Source organism: Anopheles coustani, chromosome 2 (assembly GCF_943734705.1).
Source record: "Anopheles coustani chromosome 2, idAnoCousDA_361_x.2, whole genome shotgun sequence".
Classification (NCBI taxonomy): Eukaryota; Metazoa; Arthropoda; class Insecta; order Diptera; family Culicidae; genus Anopheles; species Anopheles coustani.
The window spans coordinates 21716694-21727491 of NC_071289.1; the positions used below are offsets into that span (position 1 = coordinate 21716694).

Here is a 10798-nt window from a genome sequence, read left to right on the forward strand (position 1 = left end):
AGCCAATCTGCGTTGCTGTCTCTTTGGCATTCTGTACATTACGAAGAAAAAAGCCCTCCCTCAGATGGATCGTGAAAGCATGCGTTCCATTCGAGTTCGTGAGTTAACACTGTTCCCAGCATTTGGGACGCATGAATCCAATAGCTAGTTCTACATCTGGAACCCTTTTTTCACTACTTCGGAAAGATTAAGCATGTCGTTTCAATAAACGATAATTTGTAGAAGTAAAAGCTGAGGAGTAAAATAAATGTTACGTAAGTAAGCAGCTGTGTAGAAGTAGACGATTTATTGAGAAAGTTGATTAGAAAAAGTCTAGTTCTTCATACCGTTGCAAAGATAACATGAAGATTTCTATGACTGGAAAAATATGTAGTGATGAAAAGAAAATTGAAATAAACTTCATTGATTCATCCAAAATGAAACAATGCACCAAGACTACAGATTTGTTTGTTATTTGCAGGAAACAACGAAGCGAAGTATTTGCGTATTGCTGCGTTGAGGATGTACTGACGTTCCTTTTGGATTCAAACATGTGTTAAAATTCATTTCAACTGCTTTATTGTGACCAGTATTTGCGGTTGTGTGCTGTGACGAAAGCTTTCCGACAGAAAACGGGAAACATCGGAAACAGTAACTGTTACGCTGTCGAGAAGGTAGTCTAGTTCTTCTGTTGCTGCAGAATTATTTAAATGCTGTAGTTTATCACGACTTTTCGCTTGCTTCGTTCGAGGGTCCTCCATCGTCTCCATCTTCGTCGTCATCATCGCTCAACTCATCATCCAGCCCCTCGAGGTCTTCTTCAAGGAACAGGTTTTCATTGATCGGGGCGGCATCATCGGCGGGAGCTGCTTCACTTTCCTTTTCAGCCGCCGTTCGACTGGCCTCTTCCGCCGCCATCTTTGCCCAACGATCCGTTTCGGCCACCGTACCGGTGTCATCAACCTGCAATAAAAGTGGAAAATTTAAAGAAAACTGCACCTAGACAAATTGGCATGTGGGCTTACATCTTTGATAGATAGTGAAAGCATATTCAAATCCAGCTCCTTGTACTCGGTTGTATCGTCGTCGTCCTCGTTGCGGCCGTACGATTCGATTGCCACCTCACCGTCATCCATACCGTCGTCGATCAGATCCGGATTGAAGCTGAACATTTCCCTACCGGACAGGCCATTCTGTCGGCCGGCCTTGAAGTCCTTCAGTTTCTTTTCCTCTTCCTTCTGCAGTTTGTCCTTCTTCTCCTGAATCTTACGCTTTTTCCACGCGAGGAACGATTCTAACGTTACACGCGTTTGGTTCGATCCGAGAGCAGCCCGCTCACGCTCGATCAAATCTACCAGCGATATCTCTTCCTTTTGTGAGTCGGCCTTCTTCTTGTCCTTCTTGAGTACGTAACCCGGTGGGAGAGCATGCCGGTAGATACACTTTTCACCATTGGGGCACTCCCAGAACCATCCGTACAGGGAGCGTTCGACGGCATCGAGGAAAAACTTGCAGATCTAAAGGAACGAAACGATCGGGGTGAGTTTTAGGTATTAACAGTAATATCGCAAGGCGTCAAAATCAAAGCAAGCATAGATACTTACGATCGTCGTAGTAGGCATAGTTTTCTCCTTGCCGTGCTTCTTCGCAACCACTTCGGCCAGCTTCTCTTCGGTCCAGTTGTCGATCGTGTCGTTCATATCGCCGTCACGCATATCGACGTGAATAGATCGCTTTTCCGATTTTCGCTCGACGGCCGGGTCGTGAGAGAACTTACACTTATCACCCTTGGTGCAGGTGCCCTGCTTGAAGAACGCACACAGCACCGACTTCGGATCGGCGCCCATTTCGAGCTTCTGCGTGGCCACCGGCTTGAACAGCATTGCCAGCTCCTTCTGCTCCTTCAGCTTCCGTTCCTTCTCCTCCTTCTTGGCGTTAACATTTTGGGTAAGGTTATGTTGTCCGCCGCTCTTCACCTGCTTCTCCACCTGGGAGATAAACTTCTGCTGCTTTGCTCCTTTCTTGTTCTTCAGACCGAACGTCTTGTCCTGCGATTTCGGGGGGATTAAACAAACGATATGTAACGGGGAGGGTTGGGACCAGCGGCACAACACGGCGAATAATTTACGGGATCACTTGGCTGGTAAGTAATCGATGCATCCGTGTCAATTGTCGATACGAACCTCGATGATTTTCTCTTTCTTCTTCGCTTCGGTTTTTTTCGAAGCTCCAGCCGGGGCCTTTTTCGGAGGCATTTTGCACAGCACCAGCGGGTAGATGAATTCCTCTGGATAAGCTAGGAATTTTTCCTTCACAACGTTGGTCGCAAAATAGACGGCGACGAAACTTTCGGCAACAAATGCACACAGGACACCGCACACGTCGTGTTGACGTTGCGTTTGACAGTCCTGACAGTTGATGCGCCGTTGGTCGAGGAAAACGTACGAAATTGTTTACAAATTAATTCCACATTTAAATTTGTCATAAGGCCCTTGATTATTTTAAATAATATTTGAGATGATATTGTTGGCTCTTATTTTGTTGAGTTTTCATAGAAAATGTGCTTTTAAAATTCTTTACAAAAAGCTGACAGTTTCATCGATTCCGCGAGAGACGTTTGGGACCGAAAGTTGTATGTTTACAAACGAAACCGATCATCTCGTTCTGCCCTGTGCGATAGTAGGCAAACGATCGATGCCTACGTTTCGGCAGCGTGAGCAGGCAGAGCTACTCCCCGGAGAAAACGAGCAAACCCGAGCTGTCATCGAAAACGGAAAACTCGCAACCGTTTCCCAAAAGTGTGTTCTTCCCTGTGGAACTTCGAGCCCAGATACGCGAAAAACCAGTGCATACGCAGTGGACGAACGGATGGAAAAGGATCTGGCCAACCGAATGGCAACCCTTGCAGCATCCGTTTCCTGGACGTGGCCATCGAGCTGACGATTCTTTGTTTCAGATCGCTTCTCAAGGAGTGTGTTCGAATAAATTTCGGCGATTTGCTTACAAAACGAGCCCTTCCGCTGTGGTGTGTTTTGTTTGTCAGTTCGACAGACGTTGTCAGACATTTGCCTAGCGCGATTGGATGTGTGTTTTCGAGCCAAAGTTGATTCTTTTCACGCACTTTGTCAAATAGAGAAGCGTAGCGAACGAGGAAAAGATCACCAAAAAAGGATGAATTGGAGAACAAAATGTCGCCGATCGATTTTTCCGTGCGATAGTGCCTACTGCGGCGAGTGCTAGTGTTTTTCGCGAACGCCTCGGTTTTGTGTTGCCCATAGCAAACGCTGCCGTGATGAATTATTGATCGCAGCGCACGGAGGAAAGCAAACGAAGGCATCGACGGGTGTAATGTGAGACTAAATTACGAGTGAAAAATAAATTGATGCACCTCTTGTGAGGTGTACGGTTCCCCGTTTGCCATCCGGAAAATCGCCCAGGGGGGCATATTTTATGCAAACACCATCGAGAACTCTCGCTTCGAGGGGTAGTGCTTTTGACGTAAAGAGGAGTCAGTTGTAAAATGGACGTGGATTCGCCGAATGCACTAAAACGTTGCTCTAGTGCACCGCAAATAAACAATCTGGTATCATCGATCGCCACCGTCGGTGTGCAGCCGATGGACGAGGGACAATCGCAACCGGGTCCCAGCAGTAGTAACAGAACCAGCGGCAGCAGCTTACAGCTTAATCGGGAACTTTTCACGGCAGGTCTTCCGGAACCACAGCCGGGTAGTGGTATGCTGAACACAAGCAGCTCCCTGCAAGGATCACCAAATGATGGGTCCAGGTAAGAAACGATACACAAGTGGCTTAACCCTCTGTTAGACAATTGTTTTTAATCCCTTCTTTTCACTTCTCTCTCCGTAGGGAATCTCTCCCGACTTCGTTTTCGAATATTTTTACACCCCGCGTTAGGCGCTTTTCGGCCAGCTTTAGCCCACTGGCAGTCATCTCGAACGGGAGTGCCAGCCCGAGCCGCAATGGCAGTGGTACGCCAGTTCCACGGCTTACACCCCGGATATCGCAGCTCCGGCAGGAGGAGTGCGCCGACGTGACCAATACCCGCGAGGTAAACCACGAACGCGAGATTCACTCGGCCATGCAGATGTCGCAAAGCTACGAAGATCTCACACTGGTCGCCGAGAACTGGTCGTTCGCGGCGTCGGCCAGCAAGATGATGAACGAGGACTTGCAGAATCCGCTGCACGTCGCCCTACCCACGATCGGTTCCACTTGCTGTTCTAGTCCATCACCAACAAGGTATGTGGTTTTGTATTCAATCAAGTCGTGAATAGAATCCAGCTCATTTCTTGCCCATTTTCGTTCCTCTCATTTTTCCAGCCGCGGTGGGATTGGCTTACAATATCCGACGACGTCGCCCTCACCGACACGAAAGTTTGTCACGCGCCGTTCCATGTCCCCGTGTCCGCTGCGACCGAGCCCCCTCAGTTCTTCGGTCAAGCGGAAGTTTGATCTGGATGATAATTATGGCAATTGCTATTCACCGCCACCGAAGAAAATATTCACCTCGGAACGGTAAGGAAAATACTTTTTTCTTGGTAAAACGAAAAAAAGAAAAGCAATCGGTTGTAATCAACTCAGTCAGGTTGTTACCATTACATTGGCAATGCCCCACTGATAACGCCCGAGAGTTTGCTCGGTTCACTTAAAGCGCCCAGTTATTTATAGCAACCATTTCGTGTTGGAATGCAAACAATTGCTCGAAACAACTAACTCTATTGGACTGAAGAGAATCGGAATTATATTGTCCTAATGTGCCAATGTTTGTGATATGCATTTTTTCTATTACAGCGGTTCATCTCCCGTTTGCCAAACGCCATCACCTTCGCCGATCTGCCCAAGCCCCGACTCGTCGACCACTTCCTTCGAGAACGGTAGCAACAACAACAATGGTAACGGCAATCCGCCCCCAAGTGGTCTATTTCCGCTGGCGGCATCCAGCTCGGGCAGTGGCCGAGTAACGCCCAAGTTTTTTCTCACCAAACTGTCCGGAGCCCCCAGTCCCGGGCCGCCCACCCTATGTCCGGGAAATCCATTTGGGGTTGGTATTGTAGGTGGAGGTTCCGCATTGCATTATGGTGGAGGAGGTAGTGCCTCCAGTAGCACCTGTACAACACCGACAGGAGGCCCCCCGACTAACCCTATGGGTAATCTTTTGGCGGAAACGGTAGGAACCGGGCGCAATGTGGCCATGATGATGGACTGTGGGGTGAGCAGCAGTAGTAGTAGCAGTGGCAGTGAATGTCGCGACACAGCGATGGAAATTGGCCATGCTGGTGGGGTGGTGGAGGAACGCACCGAGCAGGAGAGAGATATCGATGAGACACCGTTGAAGGCGGACAGTAGTACTGGTGGCGGCAAAATGGCCTGTGATCAAACCGTAGTAAGCCTCAGTGATACCCACCAGCGTCAGCAAGCGCGATTGGGCTCTTCCACGGCCGTGATTGCCGCGTCTCGGGAACTACGGGAACAGATTTTAAAGTCGGTGCTGGATCAAGAGGCAGCAGGAAGCTGTAATAGTAATAGTAGCTACACTAGCAATAGTAGCAGCAGCAGCAATAGTAGCTGCGTTACTAGCGATAGTAACACTAGTGCCAACAGTAATAATAGTCGGTTGAGTGGCCTCACGGGCGGAAGTAGCAGCAGCTCCAGTGGCGGTACAGTCGATATCAGCAACAGCAGCAGCAGCAGCAGCGCCACTGTGGTTAGTACGGACGGATCTGTAACAACCGCTGCTGCTGCGGCAGCGGCGGCGGCTGCTGCAGCCGCAATCTGTCCCCAGCTAACCTCGTTCCCCATGATGGCCATACCGAGCAGCAATCTGGCAGAGATTGCTGAATCTTGAGCATATGAAAGTACCAAAACCAACGAAATAACCAGCAATTGTAGGCCTTTCCCACGGCAGAGTAGGCGTTGGCAGAAAGAAAACACGTAGCGTGTATAGGGACAATAATAATACCAGCTGATCGATGAAACGGGCGAAGCAGGCCATGGGAGCCAACTTGCGGGGAAAAGCGCACTACGATCGAGCGTCATTTTGCTACAGCATTACTATCATAGGCATATAGGTGGAAAGTTTTGCACGATCTATTGTGTGTTAGCCAAAGCGCTTTAGAATAGCGTTAGCGTATAACTATGCTGGCTAGTTTAGTTTTAAGTAAGAAAACTATTGATAGCTTTAAAACGCTTAATGGGAATTGGAGAAAATTGATCGAGTGATGAAAAATAACCGGCACTCGCGGGCACACTGCCATAATACGGGTTTGACCGTGTTTTGCGCAAGATATTACCGCTTCGATCGTTTCTGTCAATGTTCTAGTTGAAGAAAAGGGCATGTTTGAATTTTTCCAACGATATTTTTTGTCTTTCTGTTCGTTGGAGAATGCTTACCCGTTTGGTTCCACTCGCTGTAGATTCTTCGTTGTACCAGTACCAGTAACTAGTTGTACTAATAATTGGGTCTAATGAATTACTGATGCCTTGTGCAGACGTGCAGAACAATGTAGGAACCTTTTTTGAAGGTTGAACGAAATATTTCCCTGCGCAGGGATGGATTCAGATCTAACAGAGAAAAGGATCGAACATAAAGGAACCAAAAAACAAAGGCAGAAACTTGTAAGTTAGCTTGTTAAGATATGCCCCCTGGAGCGGGCAGGCCATAGACGGCACTCATGCACAACTACACGTATACATACACTCGATTATTATTATCTTTAGATGGGCAACCAGATTCGGCAACATACAATATTACAACATCCTTCGTTTGGCTGTGTAGCTTACTAGCAGTAAGTTTAAATGGATAGAGAAGAAGGAGCTTCGGGAATTCGTTCTAGATCAAGAGAGAGAGAGAGAGAGAAAGAGTGAACCGTTTCGTAGCATTCGGTGTACAGGTTGAACATCCCAACAGAAAACGAAAGAATTTTGGATGAACCATTTTCCGTTCATTTTCTGAGCAATAGAAGTTGAAGGAGGAGAGAAGCAACATATCATATCTTCGTCACATGGATGCGTCAATTTGGTGTATTGCCATTATGTTTGCTCTCCATGTTATGCGCGATAATGATCTAGTTATACTCGGTTTACATCTGCAAACGATTCGCACACGATGCGAACCGCGACAGAAAGTTGCCTGTATTTTCCCGTTTATGGCCCACTCTCTAGTACACAACGCTGCATTTCTTCATAGTGTTTATGGATATTCGAGTGGGAAAGCATGCAAATACCCAAGTAAAAATGAACTCTATCAAAGTAAGACGTAAATCTTCATTATTATACGAATAAATTCATTAATCCTACACGTACTCGTTTTTTTAATAGTACTAAACACTCGAATTTGTTTACCGTTTCGTCAGTAAGTTGTGTATTAAATTGTGCTACCAAGGATTCACTTAAATTAACAAATTAGCGGTAGTATATTTAAATCAAACTGCAGAAATTACTGTCAACAACAAAGCCTCGAGGAGGCAGGTTAATTCAAATGACGAATGTCGGGGAAGACTCTATCGTTTGCACGGTCATAGATATTCTGTCATCCTGCGCCATAAATCGTGTTTATACTACAAACTGCACGCACACCATCCTTCCACCCTTCCGGCCAGCGAAGTGGGTTGAATAGTACGGCAGTGTCAGCGCAAAATGTCCCCCATAATATATGAGGGCACACGTACCCCAAATTGTGGGGCTCACTTTTTGTGCACAGTTATAGTTTTCCACGCGCCAAAACTTACTCCCTCCCCGTATGCCCCACCGGTTTTCGCATAGTTTCCCATTGAACCGTGTCCGGTGCCCTTGCCTCTGGTTTGCTGCTGGTCACCCTGCTGTTGCTGGACGGTGGAAAATTACGGTTTGTTGGAAAGTGGAATTAATCGCTATATGCATGATACACTGTTTTCAGGGCCAATTCGTCGGCATCAAGCTGCTCTTTGTTGGTAGTAGGCAGTCAATTGCACGCGCACGGTTTTTGTTTGGCATCGTTAGGAAACACTTTGGGCTTGTTAAGTTTAACTTTGCCATTATCGGTAGCAACATTGACGCGACAACAACGCGACCTTTTCTCGTCGCGTCAATGTTGCTACCGATAATGGCAAAGTTAAACTTAACAAGCCCAAAGTGTTTCCTAACGATGCCAAACAAAAACCGTGCGCGTGCAATTGACTGCCTACTACCAACAAAAAACAGCTTGATACCGACGAATTGGCCCTGAAAACAGTGTATATGGTGGCAGGAGAGCGGCAATACCACCAGTGCTCGATATCCGGCCCTGATAGCGATTATTATTGCTGGCGCAGATTCCGTGTGCCCGTGTTTCGTGTCTCCGTATGGTACGGGAGCACAAGCGTTCGGTTTCGGAAACTTTTGTTGTCGAATGCTAAATCATTTATTATTGAAACAAATGCGCACATACAACAATACACACACGCGTTCCCCTCGGTTTGGTGGTAACTATCATTGACACGCTTTTGGAGGCGCAAAACGGCATGAGATTTGCCATGCGACTTTTTTTTTTATTCTTTCCGGTCCAGCAGGCGACTTTCCGGTCCCGCATTGTGTTATGGTGCGAGATGTATCGTTTTTTCTTCCACCTGCCATTATTATGAGGTAGAGTGTTACAATAAATCTAGGAAGATATTGGCAGCTCGTTTGAATTATTGTACGCATGCATATATTTTTGAGAGGAATGTTATGGACAAGCCATATTGTGGAGCGTTCGCACCGATGAGTTAACATTTTCTAATCCAGCTTTAACGGTGAGATTCCAAAATGTTCTTAAACCTTACTCTCTACACATTTTTAGTGATTTTTTTCTTTTGATTACTAAGCTTTTCACCAACATTTTGAGTTTATTCTGGTTTTATGTTACTTCATGTATTTTAATTGCAAGAGTTTGTTTGTTCGAAGGAATGGTCGAGGTCCGATCGTTCGTTCCGGAACCCCCCGGAAGAGGAATGTACTCTATGTAATTTGTTTCCTTTGCCTCAAGGGCAATCTCTCCGCATCTGAACGCTAGAAAAGCCAGCAGTAGAAGGTTCGAGTGTTGAATAGTTCGTCCGACTCTATATCTTTTTTCTAGACTCGGTATAAACTGGAGCCAAAGTTCGTCTAGTCTAGAACATCGTACAAGTTTCTATTCGGATCAAAAGGCCATTGGCCCTTAAAAAAACTATTGCGCCTTGGTGTAGCTGCTTTGGGTGTTTGTTCAACAGTTGAAGTTTTGTAATGTTTTCCAAAGGATCCTTAGTTACCCTGCGTTCGTACAGGGTTTCATTTCTTCCTCATGTAGCCTGTGCCTTTACGTTGATTTTAATGTTAATTTGTACTGTTTACTCTACGCAACCCCGGTTTATTGGAAGAGTATAAGCCAAGCTCAAGCTGACTTGAGTTATTGATTTTAGAGTAGAAAAAAACTGGCGGGAGTTTTTGGTTCGTTTCTTCTGCTCTCTCTATCCTGGTGATTTATAAAGCGAGTGCATCTCCGCAATCTTGATCAACGTGTTTGTTGCTCTGTCTGCAGCCATTCTTAGCTAGCCTTGCGTGTGTGTCTGCTCTTCCGCTAGACGCCAGATCAGCGTCTGTATCGTGTTCCGGTGCTAATGTCGATGAAGTTTTTTTTTTATGTTTTTGCCCTGAAACCCGACGTCTCGCTGGGAGGGTGCACGGGGCCATCTCCCCGCGGCAACTTTATGATGCTGATGATTATGGTGTTTGTTGAACGGATTCCACGTCTCGAGGCGTTCATCTCCTCCATCCGTTAGCTCCGCCCGTCCCAATCAATTCCCATTTGCCACGCTGCCCTCATCCCATCCATCGCCGTCGTACGTCCAATTGCTGCAAGGTGTAGTAAAAATTCAATTTATTTTCTCACACCGCCAGTAGCGCCACTATCGATGAACGTGGAGACGATACTTTACGGTTAAGAACCCTGAAAGGGGAATAAAAAAACTATTGCTACGAAAAGCACTAAGATACAACACTAAGTTGCTTCCGACGCTTTCAAACGAAAGCACTTCCACATTGATTCCACACCCTGCAGGGGTACCACTTCCGGTAGCGCACGTTTTTAACCGGCGTCACATTTTCAAAGTCCACCGTTAGCAGTTTTGTTCGTAAAGATTGGAAGAAGTTTTACTTACACTGCCACCGGGGGGTTTGCCTTTGGGATGTGCTTAGTTTGTGCTCGTTTGAGTTTGAGTGCGGTTTTTTCCCCTCCCCACCATCCCTTCTGAATCGTAAAGTGTTGAGTTACGGATTCTGTTCGTTCACTTCCGGAAACTCTTTCTTTTACGCCGCACACTGGAAGTTCTGAAATCGGACCATCCGTTTTGTCATCGAGTGGCACGAAGTTCCTCCCCCGGTGCTCTTTGACATCTGTTCGAGGTTGATTTTATTTTTTTCTGACGTGCAGCCGTTCCGTTACTAGTGAATGATGATTTCGTATGCAAAGCGGAAACCCAAGGCGTGATGAGATTGTCTTTCGCTCTCTCCGGTCCGTTGTAAATCCCGCGTGGGGACGTACAGTCTGACCAACTTTTTACGCTCCGACTGGACGGTTTGGTGTGATGGTTCATTTTCCCGGTCTTTTTCTTACTTCGACGCTTCCTTTCGTATTCCACCCAGTCACTTTGGAGACGGCCAAATGGTTTGCTTTATGTTTTAGTTCCCAGTCGGCACTTGACACTATTGATTCGTTGGGTTTTGTCCGTCACTCGAAAGGAGGAAACCGAAAAACGCTACCAAAGATGGAAGTAGTTCAGCAGCTCAAACAGTCAGCCAGTGACAGCTTTCGATGGGTTTGAATTAAT

The 10798-nt window shown here is 46.5% G+C and overlaps 2 protein-coding genes across 2 annotated transcripts; one reads left to right on the top strand and one right to left on the bottom strand.

The window, feature by feature from the left end:
- Positions 1 to 505: 505 nt before the first annotated feature.
- On the bottom strand, positions 506 to 2361 carry LOC131262820 (zinc finger CCCH domain-containing protein 15 homolog). The gene is made up of 4 exons (XM_058264901.1): positions 2163 to 2361; positions 1584 to 2027; positions 1005 to 1496; positions 506 to 942 (listed from the first exon to the last, which is right to left on the bottom strand). Exons 1-4 carry the CDS (start codon positions 2232 to 2234, stop codon positions 703 to 705), a joined length of 1248 nt encoding a protein of 415 aa, XP_058120884.1. The 5' UTR covers positions 2235 to 2361; the 3' UTR covers positions 506 to 702.
- Positions 2362 to 2797: 436 nt separating this feature from the next.
- LOC131262814 (uncharacterized protein DDB_G0271670) lies at positions 2798 to 6355 on the top strand. The gene is made up of 4 exons (XM_058264893.1): positions 2798 to 3765; positions 3846 to 4238; positions 4320 to 4514; positions 4791 to 6355. The coding sequence occupies exons 1-4, from the start codon at positions 3500 to 3502 to the stop codon at positions 5842 to 5844; spliced, it is 1908 nt and encodes a 635-aa protein (XP_058120876.1). The 5' UTR covers positions 2798 to 3499; the 3' UTR covers positions 5845 to 6355.
- Positions 6356 to 10798: the final 4443 nt, after the last annotated feature.